This window comes from Oncorhynchus tshawytscha, linkage group LG19 (genome assembly GCF_018296145.1).
Source record: "Oncorhynchus tshawytscha isolate Ot180627B linkage group LG19, Otsh_v2.0, whole genome shotgun sequence".
In the NCBI taxonomy this organism is placed as follows: Eukaryota; Metazoa; Chordata; class Actinopteri; order Salmoniformes; family Salmonidae; genus Oncorhynchus; species Oncorhynchus tshawytscha.
This window is the reverse complement of record NC_056447.1, coordinates 2,622,273-2,643,494: the sequence shown is the minus strand read 5'-3', so window position 1 is coordinate 2,643,494 and position 21,222 is coordinate 2,622,273. Positions and strand designations below refer to the sequence as shown.

Here is a 21,222-nt window from a genome sequence, read left to right as displayed (position 1 = left end):
CTCTGGTTATTAACAGCAACACTTGGGGTTCTTTTACACCACTGAGTGTTAATTTCACTCTTACAGGGTGAATCAACACTAGAAATGTTCAACTGAATATTTAACACTAGCCAATTTGCTGTGCAGAAAATTCTGTATGAGAGGGTTCTAAATGGGATTGTAAGGACAAAACAAATATCCCACCTAGGGTTCCATGTGAGAGGGTTCTAAAAAATCAAAATGTTCTACAGTGCCCTCCACTAATATTGGCACCTTGGTAAATATGAGCAAAACGGGCTGTGAAAGAAATGTGCTCTTGGTTTTTCATTCAAAATATTCACAAAAATTGCACCTTTAATTGAAGTAAAATGATTGAAAAAAATACATGTGAAATAAATTAAATAAATATGTTTCTCCAAAACATATGTGCCACAATTATTGGAACCCCTAGAACGTCTCATGAGTAAATCCACCCACACAAGTTGCTGGCTCCAGGTGGTGGGGTTGGCAGAGACGAGGCTACAAAGAGTCTTCTCCAGGTCCTGATTGGCTTGCTCCAACTGGCCGCTAGATTGGGAATGAAACCCGGAGGACAGTCTGGCCGATAATCCAATGAGGGTGCAGGACCACGATCGGAGACCATGTCGACCGGAAGTCCATGGATCCGGAAGACGTGCTGTACCATGAGCTGGGCCGTCTCCTTGGCGGAGGGTAACTTTGGAAGGGGAATGAAAAGGTTGGCTTTGGAAAACCTATCCACTACCGTAAGAATGGTGGTATTGTCATTGGACAGAGAGAGACCAGTAACAAAGTCCAGGGATATATGGGACCTGGGGCGATGAGGAATGGGGGGCAGTTGAAGAGGCCTGCCACTGCTTACCGCAAAGTCTTATTCTGCGGTGCTGGCGGCGACGTCATGAACCATGTTGGGCCAACAAAAACGTTATCGGAGGAAAGCCAGGGACCAACGGGAGCTGGGATGGCAGGTAAGATTATTAAAGGAATGAGCCCATTCCAGGACTGGGGTCGGGCAGAATCTGTGACAAACATCCAGTTAGCCGGGTTCCCCCTCCGGACTAAGGCAAATGGTGGATTGTTGCTCCCACACCGATGTAGCCAAGGCGAGCGCCCTCCTGGACATCAGCATTATAAGACATGCTTTCTTTGAGCGATCCGAAAGAAACAAAGAGGGCTATAGCTTGAAGATCAGGGAGCGCTAGAAGAGAAACACCCGGCAGGTTCCAGGATCCCCAGCGTAGCACTATGGAGGAGGTAAACGGGGTTCTCGGGAAGCCGGGGTAGGCTGGGGAGCAGCACCCCTGGTAGCGGCGTTACTGATAGTCTGGAAGGTCACCGTTGTGTTCTGCCTAATAGATAGTTTACAGAATTGTTCCAACAATGCATTGAAGGCATGGTCATTGCAGATTCAGTCTTCCCAGCCTGGTGCAGGTCTACAATTTTGTTTCTGGTGTCCTTTGACAGCTCTTTGGTCTTGGCCATAGTGGAGTTTGGAGTGTGACTGTTTGTGGTTGTGGAAAGGTGTCTTTTATACTGATAACAAGTTCAAACAGGTGCCATTAATACAGGTGACGAGTGGAGGACAGAGGAGCCTCTTAAAGAAGAAGTTATAGGTCGTTTTGATTTAGAAAGGACCATTATCATGCATCTGTCTCAAAACAGGGGCAGTGGGAAAAAATACATGTCATCTATACAATACAGGTCAAAAGTTTTAGAACACCTTTTCAATCAAGGGTGCTGCATCAGATGACCTGGCCTTCACAATCCCTCGAACTCAACCCAATTGAGATGGTTTGGGATGAGTCGGACTGCAGAGTGAAGGAAAAGCAGCCAACAAGTGCCCAGCATATGTGGGAACTCCTTCTAGACTGTTGGAAAATCATTCCAGGTGAAGCTGATTGAGAGAATGCCAAGAGTGTGCAAAGTTGTCATTAGGGCAAAGGGTGGCTATTTGAAGAATCTCAAATATAAAATATATTTTGATTTGTGTAACACTTTTTTGGTTACTAGATAATTCCATGTGTTATTTCATAGTTTTGATGTCTTCACTAATATTCTACAATGTAGGAAATTGGAAGAATTTTAAAAAATCCTTGAATGAATAGGTGTTCTACAACTTTTGACCGGTAGTGTATAGTTAAATAGCGAACGGAGGATGCTCTTCCCATGGTTCATTTTCATGCCAGGTAGGCTATAGCCCTGTTGTAAAGTTAAACAATGTGCTTAATATTAGGAAAGTTGAGAAATAAATGTTGCATAACATGAGCTCATGGGCAATCATGAAGTGATTGATTACAGTTTTGAAGACATTTGCATTAACGTCCGAGTGATTAGAGGGACAATAGAGTGCTGAGTACTAGGCATTTAGCAAGTTTGGTAGGCTACTAATGACCATCAGCAGCATCATAGCTTAGAGAAGCCTAATTACCGTGACTAAACAGTCATGTGGATTTTGACTGCCTTCATGACTCATGACCCCCGGTGTGGAGATAATACAGACACCGCAGCAGCCCTAGTTACATCCCTTTTTGGGCTTGCAGTATATAGAACACTTTTTGGGGGTTATTTTTAGAACCTTTATGGAGATTGGTTCTATAAAGAACCTTTCTAAATCTCAAAGGATCTTTGTGAATCAAACATGTTTTTTTATTCTGGTTATGTTATTTTGTTAAAGCACACTTTTTAAAGTCTCAGTCACAAATGACAGCTCTAATAAACTTCTTATGGTGAACCACGTGTGAACGAGAGGCTTGAAAAATCAAGTGCATGCTCTGGGCATTACTTACTCAAATAAATGAAATGAGTCAAAAGATTCGTTCTTTGGACTGAACCAGTCAAAAAGAGCCGAACTTCCCATCACTAACACTGGCAATAGTCGTATACTGAATAACATATACTAGCATAACACAACAGATTAGATCAAGTGGAATGACAATCTCATTCAAAATTGCACAAAACAAGCTCAGTAAACCATGCCCCAAAATATTTTCATGAGCCGTCACCCCTACATTTGAATTATGACTAAAAGAGCAAAGAACCGTTTAGTGAACTGCAAAGAACCATTGAACGGAAACCATCGTTTCCAAATCAAATCAAATTTATTTATATAGCCCTTCGTACATCAGCTGATATCTCAAAGTGCTGTACAGAAACCCAGCCTAAAACCCCAAACAGCAAGCAATGCGGGTGTAGAAGCATGGTGGCAAGGAAAAACTCCCTAGAAAGGCCAAAACCTAGGAAGAAACCTAGAGAGGACCAGGCTATGTGGGGTGACCAGTCCTCTTCTGGCTGTGCCGGGTGGAGATTATAACAGAACATGGCCAAGATGTTCAAATGTTCATAAATGACCAGCATTGTCGAATAATAATAAGGCAGAACAGTTGAAACTGGAGCAGCAGCACGGCCAGGTGGACTGGGGACAGCAAGGAGTCATCATGTCAGGTAGTCCTGGGGCATGGTCCTAGGGCTCAGGTCCTCCGAGAGAGAGAAAGAAAGAGAGAACGCACACTTAGATTCAGACAGGACACCGAATAGGACAGGAAAAGTACTCCAGATATAACAAACTGACACTAGCCCCCCGACACATAAACTACTACAGCATAAATACTGGAGGCTGAGACAGGAGGGGTCAGGAGACACTGTGGCCCCATCCGAGGACACCCCCGGACAGGGCCAAACAGGAAGGATATAACCCCACCCACTTTGTCAAAGCACAGCCCCCACACCACTAGAGGGATATCTTCAACCACCAACTTACCATCCTGAGACAAGGCTGAGTATAGCCCACAAAGATCTCCGCCATGGCACAACCCAAGGGGGGGCGCCAACCCAGACAGGATGACCACATCAGTGAATCAACCCACTCAGGTGACGCACCCCTTCCAGGGACGGCATGAGAGAGCCCCAGTAAGCCAGTGACTCAGCCCCTGTAATAGGGTTAGAGGCAGAGAATCCCAGTGGAAAGAGGGGAACCGGCCAGGCAGAGACAACAAGGGCGGTTCGTTGCTCCAGAGCCTTTCTGTAGAAAAATAGGATGATCGAACAGCAGTAAGGGCTCTTCGGTACTGCACGGTACTGTCTTTCCAAGCTAGTCGGAAGACTTCCAGTTTGGTGTGGCGCCATTTCCGTTCCAATTTTCTGGAAGCTTGCTTCAGAGCTCAGGTATTTTCTGTGTACCAGGGAGCTAGTTTCTTATGAGAAATGTTTTTAGTTTTTAGGGGTGCAACTGCATCTAGGGTATTGCGCATGGTTAAATTGAGTTAAAGCACACTTTCCTCAGTTAGGTGGTTAACTGATTTTTGTCCTCTGGCGTCCTTGGGTAGACAGAGGGAGTCTGGAAGGACATCAAGGAATCTTTGTGTTGTCTGTGAATTTATAGCACGACTTTGGTGTTTCTTGGTTGGGGTCTGAGCAGATTATTTGTTGCAATTGAAAACATAATAAAATGGTGGTCCGATAGTCCAGAATTATGAGGAAAAACATTAAGATCCACAACATTTATTCCATGGGACAAAACTAGGTCCAGAGTATGACTATGACAGTGAGTGGGTCCAGAGACATGTTGGACAAAACCCACTGAGTCGATGATGGCTCCGAAAGCCTTTTGGAGTGGGTCTGTGGACTTTTCCATGTAAGTATTAAAGTCACCAAAGATTAGAATATTATCTGCTATGACTACAAGGTCCGATAGGAATACAGGGAACTCAATGAGGAACGCTGTATATGACCCAGGAGGCCTATAAACAGTAGCTATGAAAAGTGATTGAGTAGGCTGCATAGATTTCATGACTAGAAGCTCAAAAGACGAAAACGTCATTTTTTTTTTTGTAAATTGAAATTTGCTATCGTAAATGTTAGCAACACCTCCGCCTTTGCGGGATGCACGGGGGATATGGTCACTAGTGTAGCCAGGAAGTGAGGCCTCATTTAACACAGTAAATTCATCAGGCTTAAGCCATGTTTCAGTCAGGCCAATCACATCAAGATTATGATCAGTGATTAGTTCATTGACTATAATTGCCTTTGAAGTAAGGGATCTAACATTAAGTAGCCCTATTTTGAGATGTGAGGTATCATGATCTCTTTCAACAATGACAGGAATGGAGGTGGTCTTTATCCTAGTGAGATTGCTAAGGCGAACACCGCCATGTTTAGTTTTGCCCAACCTAGGTCGAGGCACAGACACGGTCTCAATGGTGATAGCTGAGCTGACTACACTGACTGTGCTAGTGGCAGACTCCACTATGCTGGCAGGCTGGCTTACAGCCTGCTGCCTGGCCTGCACCCTATTTAATTGTGGAGCTAGAGGAGTTAGAGCCCTGTCTATGTTGGTAGATTCCTTGGTCCTGTTTGTGGGTGAGTCCCAGAAAGAGGGCCAATTATCTACAAATTCTATCTTTTGGGAGGGGCAGAAACAGTTTTCAACCAGCGATTGAGTTGTGAGACTCTGCTGTAGAGCTCATCACTCCCCCTAACTGGGAGGGGGCCAGAGACAATTACTCAATGCCGACACATCTTTCTAGCTGATTTACACGCAGAAGCTATGTTGCGCTTGGTGATCTCTGACTGTTTCATCCTAACATCGTTGGTGCCGACGTGGATAACAATATCTCTATACTCTCTACACTCGCCAGTTTTAGCTTTAGCCAGCACCATCTTCAGATTAGCCTTAACGTCGGTAGCCCTGCCCCCTGGTAAACAGTGTATGATCGCTGGATGATTCGTTTTAAGTCTAATACTGCGGGTAATGGAGTCGCCAATGAGCTAATGATGGGAAGCTTCGGCGTCTCAGACCCCGTAACGGGAGGAGTAGAGACCAGAGAAGACTCGGCCTCTGACTCCGACTCGCTGCTTAATGGGGAAAACCGGTTGAAAGTTTCTGTCGGCTGAATGAGCAACACCGGTTGAGCATTCCTACAGCATTTCCTTCCAGAAACCGTGAGAAAGTTGTCCGGCTGCGGGGACTGTGCCAGGGGATTTATACTACTATCTGTACTTACTGGTGGCACAGACGCTGTTTCATCCTTTCCTACACTGAAATTACCCTTGCCTAACGATTCCACATTGTACCATCATCCTTCCCAAAGAACCCTTGAAGAACCCTCTGTGCGTAGCTGGTGTAATGAAGAACCATGCAAAGGGTTATTGAAAGAACGAATACAGTGACAAAATGAAGAACACTTTTTTGGTACTAACTAGAACCTTTTTTTGAGAGACTAGAGCGATGCTCTCAAACCTTTTTCCCGGAGAGCTACCCTGGAGAGGCATTTAAGATGATGACTGATAATCAATAAATATAGAGTGTTATATGAAGAGCAGAGGCATTTCTCTCAGTATTCCCTGTCTTGTCCTTCGGGCATATTAGCAGTCCCAGACCCTTTCTTTCCGGACCCCTAGCTTCTGCCGTTTTTTATCTCAATTTAAAATAATTTATGTGGAACAATAAAGTACCTTACTGTGATTGTATTCAGTAAAAAAGAAAAGAAAAGAAAAAGCTTAGCACAGAGCTCAAGAAAGTGGGAGTGGTCTGAGTGGGGAGCGGAAAACTGAAAACGAGCTGTTATTGGCAGAGAGGTTTGTAACTCTCTTTCGTATTGGTCTATTTACTAATTTACCACCTGGTGATGTCACCAGGCAGGCCAAAACACTATCCCACCAAAAGAGGCAGAAATTTCAGCCGGTTCTTATCAAACAGCTCTTCCACACCTCAAAGTGTGGAAATACACAGAGTGTACAAAACATTAGGAACACCTTCCTAACATTGAATTGCACCCCCTTCTCCCCTAAGAACAGCCTCAATTCATTGGGGCATGGACTCTACAAGGTGACGAAAGCGTTACACAGGGCTGCTGGCCCATGTTGACTCCATCACTTCCCACAGTTGTGTCAAGTTAGCTGGATGTCCTTTGGGTGGAGGACCATTCTTGATACACATGGAAAACCCAGCAGCTTTGCACTTCTTGACACAATCAAACCGGTGCGCCTGGCACCTACTACCATACCCCGTTCAAAAGTACTTAAATATTTAACCCTCTGAATGGCACACATAAACAATCCATGTCTCAATTGTCTCAAGGCTTGAAAATCCCCTTCATCTACACTGATTTAAGTGGATTCAACTGGTGATCAATAAGGGAGCATAGCTTTCACCTGGATTCACCTTGTCAATCTGTCGGTGTATATAAAAGATGGCAAAATCTAATTTTAAGCAGTATTTATTACCCAGGGTGGCCAGCAGTTGATAGCTCATTGACATGCTATTTCACAGACATACTGCCCCACTGGTGAATGTAATAATGTTATTTCTGTCTTATCTCTGCAAGTTGAGCAGTGCCCCCATCCGCCCCCACCAACTCTCCATCTGCACTCACACACATTCATGAAGGTAGATTATATCCAGGTTTTTTCCTTGGTGCTTTGGTATTAGTGATATGTGTACCACTTCCACAACCCCCTCCCCATCAGATAAAGGTATGGGAAAATGTAAGAATTTAATTAAGTACCCTTTGTGTTGTTCAACTCAAAATGTTATTGATAATTGAGACTATTACAGTCACTATCAAATTGCCAGTCTCAATAGGCCACTGGAGAATGTATTACCTTATTAAGCAGTCCGTATACAATTTACTTTTCTTTGTCATCCTCTGGTCACCCTACCGGATTGTAATTTTGTGCAGGTTATCCGAGTGCATTTTGAATAGTATAAATGGTTTTGCCTCTCTGTGTTATCTATATCTCTGGCTTTCAAATTCCCCCCCATGTGAATTGTTCATTTTCAGAAGCACCCCTGGCAAACTTTAATTTCATTGAGATTGAGGTGATGTGAATTTATATTGCATGTCATTAATTAGATATTTTTCACTCAAAGTTAAATCTTTTGATCTTTTTTTCCTTCACCCTTTTACCTTGTCTAGTTCCTTTGTGGTTGCATATGTCCCCTTTCAGAACATTGGCATCAGCTGTTCCCATTACAACATCAAAACACATTTGGTATAGGTTGTTGCACCAACAATAGCCCTGATGTAGAGGGCTGACAGATATCATTTTTCATGCTGCCGGCAGAAGTGGGCGGTCAGACAGAGCTCAAGAGAAAGTGCAAGTGTCCGCTCTCTCTCCTCCTCTGCTCTCTTCAAACTATGTCTAGCCTATTGGCTGATATAACACAGTAATCCCACTAGCCTAATATAATGGTCCACGTGAGAATGTCAGGTAATTTAACCTATTTCATAGGTTATTTTTGCTCATTTTGATATTGCCTATAGGACCCAAAATTGCTGGGACCGTGGCTGGCAAGCGAGCTGTTACATGGGCCTAAATTAACATTCAGGACTGCGGTTGGGTTGGGGACCAGTTCCTGCTGGAACAGTTGGGAGTGGACAGAAAGCCAGTGGGAGCGGGGTGAAGAAATCAGTCCTGCGCAAACCTCTACCCTGATGTTTCTGCTGTGATCCTCTGTTGGAGGAAAACATGTTTATTTTTATCTCTCCATTACAGCTTAAATCTACTGTAACTTGATTGAGTTTGTACAATGGATTTTTTTGCAATGCTTGTGGAGGTAATTGAGATTGCTTCCTTGACATTGCTCTCTGTGTGAAAACAATAACATTGCCCTTGGCTTTAAGTTCGTGCAACAGTGACTTGTTCCTCTTCTTTGCTGTATGTGCTGACATTTGCATAGTTTTATTTTTTGTTTGTTATCATATATTCTGCTAAATTATTAATTTCCCCTTGACCTAAATATGTAACTCTCTCTCCCCCTATCCCTTTCTATCCCTCTCTCTATCCCTCTCTCTCTCTCTCTCTGAGGGCCAATTGGGGTGTCATGATATGCAAATTCAAGTGTGCAAATGCCCTACTTTCTTATGAATAGCCATTTGTGTATGATCAAGTATAAAAACAGGTCTACATCAAGAGAAGAAAGCTCTTTGTAGAGCTAAAATTATCTGTTTCATAATACAGATCTAATTATTCATTGGCGGGTTTTATTCTGCCATTTTTCTTTCCCTTTGTCATTACGGATGCCCTTTCTGTGTGTTGTTTTCACTTCTGACCGTGCAAGTGAACAGGAATTGGCTTTAGGGGCTTGATAATAACGCCTGAACACACCCTCTCCCAACATGTGGTATTGTGGTGGAAGGTTGCAGTCTCCAGTGTCGAGCAGGTGTCGAGCACACGTGCGCGCACACGCATACCAGTGTTGTGTATGTATTCATGGATGCAGAGGGAAGCCAGGCTTCCCCAAAAATTGGACACATTTTAAATGTTTTATTTATGATAAAACAAAATTGTCTGAACCTATCTCACCCGAAAAATAATCAAAGCAAGGGAAACAGTGCCCCTCTGTCTCAGTATGTCTAGCCCATGTATCTGATGCTGTCATAGAGAATGATATAGGCCACTAGATGCCAAAAGGCTGTATTAGCATGGGCAGCGCCATTGAGGGTTTCCCCCATTTGTATGTAGTCAACTGTGTGGGACTTCCGACTTCATTGGCTGATCCCTCCTGGTGACCCTGTTGGAGTCATGTCCAACTGGGTCATCAGAAGGGATCAGCCAATCGTAATGAAGAAAATGTACTATTTCAAAATGGAGATTGGCTCAATGGCAATGCCCATGCTGTCACAAAGACTATAATGGCACAGATACAAAGATGAGTCCTCTATCTATGTCTATGGGATGCTGTCTGGACAAAAACAGTAAGACTTTGCCGCCGTAACAATGTCAATAAGCATTTGGCCTATTTTGATTTTTAAAAATCTATCAAATAATTTGCCAATCAGCGTTGAGCTGAGCTCAACTGTGGTTGCCCTGGCGACCATGCGAGGAAGTTAGGCTAGAAAGCATTTCAGCCAGGTAGCTAGTCTAGGACATCAAAAGCAAAAAGCATTTACTAAAGTACGACAGCCATGGACCGTTATGCCAAATTGAAGGAGAGGAGGAAGGCATTGGCGTTCATCTAGTCTTCAAGTATGGTGCCTCAATAACATGTTTTTTTCTACTTGTGTGCGCACACACATACAGTGGGGCAAAAAAGTATTTAGTCAGCCACCAATTGTGCAAGTTCTCCCACTTAAAAAGATGAGAGGCCTGTAATTTTCATCATAGGTACACTTCCACTATGACAGACAAAATTAGAAGAAGAAAAAAACAGAAAATCATATTGTAGGATTTTTTATGAATTTATTTGCAAATTATGGTGGAAAATAAGTATTTGGTCACCTACAAACAAGCAGGATTTCTGCCTCTCACAGACCTGTAACTTCTTCTTTAAGAGGGTCCTCTGTCCTCCACTCGTTACCTGTATTAATGGCACCTGTTTGAACTTGTTATCAGTATAAAAGACACCTGTCCACAACCTCAAACAGTCACACTCCAAACTCCACTATGGCCAAGACCAAAGAGCTGTCAAAGGACACCAGAAACAAAATTGTAGACCTGCACCAGGCTGGGAAGACTGAATCTGCAATAGGTAAGCAGCTTGGTTTGAAGAAATCAACTGTGGGAGCAATTATTAGGAAATGGAAGACATACAAGACCACTGATAATCTCCCTCGATCTGGGGCTCCACGCAAGATCTCACCCCGTGGGGTCAAAATGATCACAAGAATGGTGAGCAAAAATCCCAGAACCACACGGGGGGACCTAGTGAATGACCTGCAGAGAGCTGGGACCAAAGTAACAAAGCCTACCATCAGCAAGGGCATTGACGTGGCTGGGTCTTTCAGCATGACAATGATCCCAAACACACCGCCCGGGCAACGAAGGAGTGGCTTCGTAAGAAGCATTTCAAGGCCCTGGAGTGGCCTAGCCAGTCTCCAGATCTCAACCCCATAGAATATCTATGGAGGGAGTTGAAAGTCCGTGTTACCCAGCAACAGCCCCAAAACATCACTGCTCTAGAGGAGATCTGCATGGAGGAATGGGCCAAAATACCAGCAACAGTGTGTGAAAACCTTGTGAAGACTTACAGAGAACGTATGACCTCTGTCATTGCCAACAAAGGCTACATAACAAACTATTGAGATATACTTTTGTTATTGACCAAATACTTATTTTCCACCATAATTTGCAAATAAATTCATAAAAAATCCTACAATGTAATTTTCTGGATTTTTTTTCTCATTTTGTCTGTCATAGTTGAAGTGTAACTATGATTAAACTTACAGGCCTCTCTCATCTTTTTAAGTGGGAGAACATGCACAATTGGTGGCTGACTAAATACTTTTTTGCCCCACTGTACATGTAGAAATCAGTACCATGGACAGCCACATGATATTTAGCAACGTTGATTGGACTTAATTATTTTAGGTATCTTTAAGATTTTTTCCACTCTATTAGACGAATCATATATACAGTTGTAGTCAGAAGTTTACATACACCTTAGACAAATACATTTAAACAGTTTTTCACAATTTGACATTTAATCCAAGAAAAAAATTAGGTCAGTTAGGATCACCACTTTATTTTAAGACTGTGAAATGTCAGAATAATTATAGATATCATTATTTATTTCAGCTTTTATTCCTTTCATCACATTCTCAGTGGGTCAGAAGTGTACATACACTCAATTAGTATTTGGTAGCATTGCCTTTAAATTGATTGACTTGGGTCAAATGTTTCGGTTAGCCTTCCACAAGATTCCCAAAATAATATTCCTTCTGACAGAGCTGGTGTAACTGAGTCAGGTTTGTAGGCCTCCTTGCTCGCACACAATTTTTCAGTTCTGCCAACAACTTTTCTATAGGATTGAGGTCAGGGCTTTGTGATGGCCACTCCAATACCTTGACTTTGTTGTCCTTATGCCATTTTGCCACAACTTTGTAAGTATGCTTGGGGTCATTGTCCATTTGGAAGACACATCTGCAACCAAGCTTTAACTTCCTGACTGATGTCTTCAGATGTTGCTTTAATATATCCACATAATTTTCCTCCCTCATGACGCCATCTATTTTGTGAAGTGCACCAGTCCCTCCTGCAGCACAGCACCCCCACAACATGATGCTGCCACCCCCGTGTTTCATAGTTGGGATGGTGTTCTTTGGTTTGCAACCCTCCCCATTTTTCCTCCAAACATTACGATTACCATTATGGCCAAACAGTTCTATTTTTGTTTCATCAGACCAGAGGACATTTCTCCAAAAAGTTTGACCTTTGTCCTCATGTGCAGTTGCAAACCGTAGTCGCTTTTTTATGGCAGTTTTGGAGCAGTGGCTTCTTCCTTGCGGAGAGGCCTTTCAGGTTATGTCGATATAGGACTCGGTTTTACTGTGGATATTGATACTTCTGTACCTGTTTCCTCCAGCATCTTCACAAGGTCCTTTGCTGTTGTTCTGGGATTGATTTGCACTTTTCACACCAAAGTACATTCATCTCTAGGACACAGAACGCATCACCTTCCTGAGCGGTGAGTCGGCTACGTGGTCCCATGGTGTTTATACTTGCGTACTATTGTTTGTACAGGTGAACGTGGTAGCTTCAGGCATTTTGGAATTTGCTCCCAAGGATGAACCAGAGTTGTGGAGGTCTTGGCTGATTTCTTTTGATTTTCCCATGATGTCAAGCAAAGAGTCACTGAGTTTGAAGGTAGGCCTTGATATACATCCACAGGTACACTTCCAATTGACTCAAATTATGTCAATTAGCCTATTAGAAGCTTCTAAAGCCATGACATCGTTTTCTGGAATTTTCCAAGCTGTCAACTTAGTGTATGTACATTTCTGACCCACTGGAATTGTGATACAGTGAATTATAGGTGATATAATCTGTCTGTAAAATATTTTTGTAAAAATGACTTGTGTCATGCACAAAGTAGATGTCCTAACCAACTTGGCAAAACTATAGTTTGTTAACAATACATTTGGGGAGTGGTTGAAAAACGAGTTTTAATGACTCCAACCTAAGTGTATGTAAACTTCTGACTTTAACTGTTGTCTAGTTGATTTGATGATGTTTAAATGTTTAAGTTGAAATGGTGCTGGAATAGTGGAGGCAGTGCTCCCTTTGTCTTTGTGCTGACTTTCTGTAACTCTCTGTGGTTCTAAATCAGTAGTTGTTTAGTAAACTGTCTGTCACGCTCTGACCTTAGTTCTTTTGTTACGTCTTTGTTTTAGTATGGTCAGGGCGTGAGTTGGGTGGGTTGTCTATGTTTGTTTTTCTATGAGTTTGGTATTTCTGTGTTTGGCCTGGTATGGTTCTCAATCAGAGGCAGCTGTCAATCGTTGTCCCTGATTGAGAACCATACTTAGGCAGCCTGTTTTCACCCTTGAGTTGTGGGTGATTATTTTATGTGTCTGTGTGTTCCACACGGAACTGTTTCGGTTTTTGTTATTTCACATTGTTATTTTGTATTTTTCTGTTAAAAGTATCATGAACACTTACCATGCTGCGCATTGGTCCTCTGATCCTTCCTACAACTCCTCGTCAGAGGAGGAAGAAGACCGTTACACTGTCAGAAACATTCAAATGCTTGACCATGCTGTAGGTCATGAAACTCTTTGTTACATTCAATATTTGCTTTGTGGACTCCACCGGATAGATGTTGCTCTCAGGTTTAGGATAGATACAGCTCTCAGGTTTAGGATAGATACAGCTCTCAGGTTTAGGATAGATACAGCTCTCAGGTTTAGGATAGATACAGCTCTCAGGTTTAGGATAGATACAGCTCTCAGGTTTAGGATAGATGCAGCTCTCAGGTTTAGGATAGATACAGCTCTCAGGTTTAGGATAGATGCAGCTCTCAGGTTTAGGATAGATGCAGCTCTCAGGTTTAGGATAGATGCAGCTCTCAGGTTTAGGATAGATACAGCTCTCAGGTTTAGGATAGATACAGCTCTCAGGTTTAGGATAGATACAGCTCTCAGGTTTAGGATAGATACAGCTCTCAGGTTTAGGATAGATGCAGCTCTCAGGTTTAGGATAGATACAGCTCTCAGGTTTAGGATAGATACAGCTCTCATGTTTAGGATAGATACAGCTCTCAGGTTTAGGATAGATACAGCTCTCAGGTTTAGGATAGATACAGCTCTCAGGTTTAGGATAGATGCAGCTCTCAGGTTTAGGATAGATACAGCTCTCAGGTTTAGGATAGATACAGCTCTCATGTTTAGGATAGATGCAGCTCTCAGGTTTAGGATAGATACAGCTCTCAGGTTTAGGATAGATGCAGCTCTCAGGTTTAGGATAGATACAGCTCTCAGGTTTAGGATAGATACAGCTCTCAGGTTTAGGATAGATGCAGCTCTCAGGTTTAGGATAGATACAGCTCTCAGGTTTAGGATAGATACAGCTCTCAGGTTTAGGATAGATACAGCTCTCAGGTTTAGGATAGATACAGCTCTCAGGTTTAGGATAGATACAGCTCTCAGGTTTTGTGATGAAACAAACATGTGGTTGAATTTATTTCGTCACTCTGTGATTGTTGTCTTTTTATTGTCTCGGCATTATTATATATCATATGGAGTAGGTCTAATCTCGGTTACCCAGAAGTTAAATTCTCACGAAAGTTGTCATTCCCATTTAACTTCTGTAGGGAATGACATTAACAATTGTGATTTCCATTTTGTGAAGGAAGGAAGCAAAGTCTCCTCCCTCGCAAAAGGAACTCTCGGCCAAATCCCTCCCTTTCGCTAATTTCACCTGTGTTTCTGATCCGTGTGAACACACGTGTGAAGCACTAAACATGGAAGAAGTGAGTGAGAATGTTTTCAACCTAGCTATTTTGAATCTTAGCAGTGTCCATTCCATAGTCCCAGTGGGTATTAGATAGAACGGGAAAACAACCTGTGGTTACCTCGTTTACCCCATTGGTTCACAGCAAAATCATGACACCTTTCAAACACAATTTGATTGTTGTTGGGGTACAATAACTACCGCTCACAGGGCTTGAAATCACCGCCCCAGTTTAAATGCCGCCTTTGCATAATCCTGATTCGTCCAAATAATCAATTAAGAAAACCCAAAACGAAGAACTATTGCTGCTTGTAATCGCATAATTCTACAGATTCTTGACAGATTCTTGCCGGTCACACGTGAATCTGACAGATTTGATGTCGAGGAAGCTTTGCCGCAAACCACCGTGAGATCTATGCCCATGCATTGGTTGGTTCCCTCCAGTGGGTTGCGCATAATTACAACCAGAGCTCAGATAGTGTACAGCAGTGCACTGATCATTAGAGTTTTCCTGTTTCATAACTTTAATGATCATGATATTTCATGCATAACATGTCCCTTGTCCCTCCATGTGCTGCAAATCCTACATTCTCATGTTTATCACACACTTTATCTTGCATCGTTTATTAAGGACACCGAAGTCCCTGTGTCGGTGTATATAATAGATTATTCTCTTTCTCTCTCCTCTCTTTGTCACTTACTCTTTCTCGCTCCCCCTCTCTCCCCTCTGTCTCTCTCTATTTCCTTGTCTGTACACAGGTGTTTTTCTAGTTTCCCAGCTAGCACATAACGTTCTGAGAACCTTTCCTAGAACTTGGTGAGAGTGTGGTTGTCCTATGGTTATTTTGCATACAACCGTCCCACAACATTCTGGGAATGGTGCAGAATAGTTGCTTGGCTTTGGTACATCCTCAGCAAATTTAAGGAAGTTGACAAAATAATGTTATTTTCTTGGCCTTTCATTACTTTAAAATAACCCTTAATTTTTGTTCTCAAAACGTTAATAAAACCTCCCAGGAAAAAAATCCGGGAACCATTGTGAAACATTCTCAGAACCTCCCTGCAACCTAAAAATATACATTCCCAGAGGAGGCAAAATGTTGACTTCCATTGTCAGAACGTTTAAAAAAACATTCAGTTTTACTGGTCAGAAAAATGTATGGCTTTGTTTTCCGAGAACCAATGGGAAACCAAAAACATACGTTCCCACAACTTCCAAGGACCCAAATGATAGCTGGGCAGTTTGCAAAATCAGCCTGCAAACTTCCAGACACTGCCATACATTATGAAAGAATTTCTCTCACATATGTTGTGCAAAACTGTTCATCCATTCTGCATCTGACTGGATGTATTTGGATTTTGTGAATTGATACCATTTTGTGATTTTGTCACAGTAGTAAAAAATATTTGATTTAATATATTAACCATTGAGTTGTAATATGGATAGATAGATAGATGAGCTAATGGTACATCAGCCACAGAGCCACGGCCATTACGGGTGTAAACCGTCCCTCTTCCTCTCCTGTCCTCTCCCCACAGCTCGCATTGTGAGGAGCCGGCAGTGGTGTGATATGATGCCTTGCTTGGAAGACGAGGGCTGTGACCTCTTAGTAAACCAGTCGGGCTGGACCTGCACACAGCCTGGGGGCCGGGTGAAGACCACCACGGTAAGACAAGACTGCCAAGCCTCGTAACCACACAATCTGTCACAGTTAGAGTGACCAGAGGCCATAAGACCTGTCCAGGGACCTTTGTTTGGCCTTGATGTGTTTCTGGGAATGGCGTAGAGGCCCCTGTAGAAACATTCAGAGCTACAATGCCTTTCATTTGCTGGAGAACGTAATTTAATGTGAGCCTTTGCCACCTATGTCTATGCGGTCATTGCCTGATATAATCAGTTGTTTGTATGACTGCATCACTTAGCTATTTGAATGTGTTACAGTATGTGTTATTTTTGTCTATATGTGGTAACATAAAGAAAACCAATGCTTAAGTTTGTTGATGAAATAATTCTCACTCATGCACACTTAACGTCACTCACTGAATGTTGCTTCCGTCGCTATCTTGTCAGGGCATCAATTTCACCGCTGATTAAAGAGCTCCATTTCAATAGCTTCATTATGCAGCATTAATTTGCATCCTCATCATTAGCATGTTGTCTGATGTTCATAAATGCATTTAAATCTATGGCACATGCATTGCAGCTAATCGACCTAATATACACTACCGTTCAAAGGTTTGGGGTCACTTAGAAATGTCCTTGTTTTTGAAAGAAAAGCACATTTTATGTCCATTAAAATGACACAAATTGATCATAAATACAGTGTAGACATTGCTAATGTTGTAAATGACTTGGCTGATTTTCAGTTTTCCAAGTTATAATTTTAAAAAGCTAATTGATCATTAGAAAACCCTTTTGAAATTATGTTAGCACAGCTGAATCCTATTGTCCTGATTAAAGAAGCAATAAAACTGGCCTTCTTTAGACTAGTTGAGTACCTGGAGCATCAGCATTTATGTGTTCGATTACAGGTTCAAAATGGCCAGAAACAAATACGTCAACTGTGAAGAGGCGACTCCGGGATGCTGGCCTTCTAGGGAAAGTTCCTCAGTCCAGTGTCTGTGTTCTTTTGCCCATCTTAATCTTCTCTTTTTATTGGCCAGTCTGAAATATGGCTTTTCTTTGCAACTCTGCCTAGAAGGCCAGCATCCCGGAGTCGCCTCTTCACTGTTGACGTTGAGACTGGTGATTTGCTGGTACAATTGAATGAATCTGCCAGTTGAGGACTTGTGAGGCGTCTGTTTCTAAAACTAGACACTCTAATGTACTTGTCCTCTTGCTCAGTTGTGCACCGGCGCCTCCCACCGCTCTTTCTATTTTGGTTAGAGACAGTTTGCTCTGTTCTGTGAAGGGAGCAGTACACAGTGTTGTACGAGATCTTCAGTTTCTTGGCCATTTCTCACATGGAATAGCCTTAATTTCTCAGAATTTGAATAGACTGATGAGTTTCAGAAGGAAATTCTTTGTTTCTGGCCATTTTGAGCCTGTTATCGAACCCAGAAATGCTGATGCTCCAGATACTCAACTCGTCTAAAGAAGGCCAGTTTTATTGCTTCTTTACTCAGCACAACCGTTTTCAGCTATGCTAACATAATTGCAAAAGGGTTTTCTAATGATCAATTAGCCTTTTAAAATGATCATCTTGGATTAGCTAACACAACGTGCCATTGGAACACAGGAGTGATGGTTGCTGCTAATTGGCCTCTGTACGCCTATATAGATATTCCATTAAAAAATCTGCCGTTTCCAGCTACAATAGTCATTTACAACATTAACAATGTCTACACTGTATTTCTGATAAATGTTGATGTTCTTTTAATGGACAAAAATGTTTGCTTTTCTTTCAAAAACAATAACATTTTTAAGTGACCCCAAACTTTTGAACGGTAGTGTATATATTTTTTTTAGAACATTTGTACATGCTTAAAGAAGGCATTAACTGAATCTGAATAATTTACAAATGTATTATGGCATCTAACATAAACATCCTCCTAACATGCATATTTTGGGGTCTACCGACTATTGTAAAAATCTGTGATATTCTTCTGCATTGTAAAGAATCAGGCAGAATTAGCTGAATTTCCATCCAGAAGTGTCTTGAAGGCTGAAGGGTAGTCATGCATGCTCAGGTCCTCAGTGCCATGGTTCGCAGGCTGAGACAGGAGGCTGGTGGGCTGTCAGTCTAGTCACTGAATAATGAAACCTGTCAACCCGAGGATCGCTTTCAAAGTCAAGCATTTTATGTGCAGAAATCCACTGTTCAGGTACCATTGCTTTTAATGAGTCTTCTTTTAAAGATGGACAGGAGGGGGCAAGGGAGCTGCTAACCCTGTAAATTCTGTTTCAAATAACTCACAGTTGTGTCTTGGTGGACAATTAGAGCCATCTCCTGTATGGCGGCAGCAGACTCCATTCTCTGCCAATTGTGGACGATGCTAAGGGATTCAGCTATTTAACCAAAAGGCTTTAACAGGGACAAACAAACAAGCCCATTTTTCTAACTTAACTACGAACAGACCTCCAAAGTTAAGCCCTGCCTTGGATGTTGTTATAGAATACATTTGACTCAATTGCATTGAACCCCTTTGCCAAAGGATTGTGCAAGTCACAGTAATGTAACCAGCGACATTTTCAACAGATTGTCTCAAAACTATGGATTTGTCTTGACTGCATGCGATTTATGTTATAAACACATACAGGACATTAACACATTACAATCAGGTTACCAAAATGTTTATGCATTTTCCATGTGTTACTACACTGTAACGATGTGCGCTGAGAGTCGGGATGGAATGAAAGCCTGCAGGAGGGTATAGTAGCTTAGCAGTAGGGTTTCCCAAACCACTGTTTGAGGAGCATGCTTTCGCTGCGCGACAGGTGATGTTCAGCCCAAACTCAGTATACCCAGTGCTTAATTTGGGAAACCAAGTGAAATCTGTTCAGGAACATCGATAGTAACATGTTTTCGTAACCAAACATATTTCATTAAACTGACAGCCCCTCTGCACGCTTGAGAAATTAATAAAGAAGAGAGAGGAGGAGATGGAAAAGCATGGTGGTGGTGGTGAGATATTCTGTCCCACCCAGTTAATTATACAAATATAATACATTTCCTATTACTAGGTTATTCAAAATCAAATACAAATTCGCTATCTGTAAGCCGCCCAGCACAATGAATTAACCAACTGCATCGCATAGGTCTTTACAATATCTCCCAAACTCCTGAGTGGACATTTTGGGGCATAGCATACTCCATCAAGTATGCATAATAATATAGTCCACACTCAAAGGCGATTACTTGAATTTGTTTAATTTTGGAGTATAGGCTTGACCAATTAACATCTTAACTCAGTTCTATGCTTTTCTGCACTCTGTAATATGCGATAGGCTATGCATTGTATAAGGCACAATCATGATTTCATTTTTTTCCCCCGGGCTTGGGCTCATAGGACTATGCGTATGCATAAGCTCTAATATGTGTATGGTTGTTTTGAATTCATCATTATCTTAGAAAATGCTGTCCATTTTATTGCATTAGGCTTTGAAACAACATCCTCAATGACTGTGTTTTACACTTAGAAGTTCAAGAGCAGGTTGAAACTTTCTTCAAATTGATCATCACAGTGAGGTGATTTTTAAAAGCAGGATACTATTTTGATGATGTGTTTGATATGATTTTCATTTGCATTTACTTTTATGTCAGAGTGGTTAGAGGGACAGTAGAGCCCTGAGTATCAGGCTATTAGGACCTTATGGTCGTAAGCAAGTTGGGTACCACCAAAGCGTGTCCAGAGTGCATAAGAGGAGATTACCATGACTCAATGGTCACGTGAAAGTTTATTGTGGTCATGACTGCCAGTGTGGCAGTAATACGGTCACCGCAACAGCCCTAGGGATGACAGAACCTCTTCCCCCTCAGGAAACTGAAAAAAATATTTGGCCCTCGGATCCTCAAAAGGGTATGGAGCTGCACCATTGAGAGCATTTTGACTGGCTGCATCACCACATGGTATGGCAAATGCACCTCCCTCGAATGGCATAGTGCTACAGAGGGTGGTGCGGACAGCCCAGTACTGCACTGCACTGGGGCCGAGCTCCTTGCCATCCAGGACGTCTATATCAGGCGGTGTCAGAGGAAGGCCTGAAATTGCCAAAAACAACAATGTTCTTTATTTTACTACTATTATTATCAAACCTGATGTCTAGTCACTTTAACCTGCATACATGTACATATCTATGTCAATTACTTCATACCCCTGCACATTGATCTGTTAATGGTACTCCCTGTATATGCGACAAATCGCCTAGATTCGGTCTTATGTAGCAAAATGTGAAATTGTGTTTTTTACAGTGGATAAAAGTAGAGACTCAGAACTACAAAATGGTATCCTGCCTTGAAAGATGATCGACTTGTAAGCTCACTTTTGAGAATATCGTCTTTGAATGTTGTGAAGAGCTATTCTTTGTCTCTTGTTATACCATTTTTACTGCAGCTCACTGCAGCTCACTATTCCTTATTCATGGCTGTGTCCTTAGGCAAAATTGTGAGTGAGCCCACTCTCATGGCCAAGAAGCAACCCCACACATGAATGGTCTCAGGATGCTTTACTGTTGGCATGACACAGAACTGATGGTAGCGCTCACCTTGTTTTCTCCTGACAAGCTTTTTTCCGGATGCCCCAAACAATCGGAAAGGGGATTCATCAGAGAAAATTACTTTACCCCAGTCCTCAGCAGTCCAATCCCTGTACCTTTTGCAGAATATCAGTCTGTCCCTGATGTTTTTCCTGGAGAGAAGTGTCTTCTTTGCTGAACCCCCCCCCCAACATTCCGCTGAAAAGGCAGCACGGGAAATTCAAAAATATTTTTTAGAAATACACACATTAACAAGTCCAATACAGCAAATGAAAGGTAAACTAGCATGTTGTTAATCTACCCATCGTGTCCGATTTAAAAAATGTTTTACAGCGAAAACACAACATATATTTGTTAGATTA

General features: G+C 42.1%; 1 protein-coding gene across 1 annotated transcript in view; it reads left to right on the top strand.

Annotated features, from left to right (window-relative positions):
• The window catches only part of LOC112219183 (chemokine-like protein TAFA-5), a 110,283-nt gene extending 89,469 nt beyond the window's left edge, over window positions 1–20,814 (top strand). Inside the window, exons 3-4 of the mRNA XM_024380381.2 lie at window positions 16,204–16,331; window positions 20,719–20,814. Of these exons, the coding sequence (XP_024236149.2) occupies window positions 16,204–16,331; window positions 20,719–20,814 (224 nt within the window). The remainder of the gene's footprint in view (window positions 1–16,203; window positions 16,332–20,718) is intronic.
• Window positions 20,815–21,222: the final 408 nt, after the last annotated feature.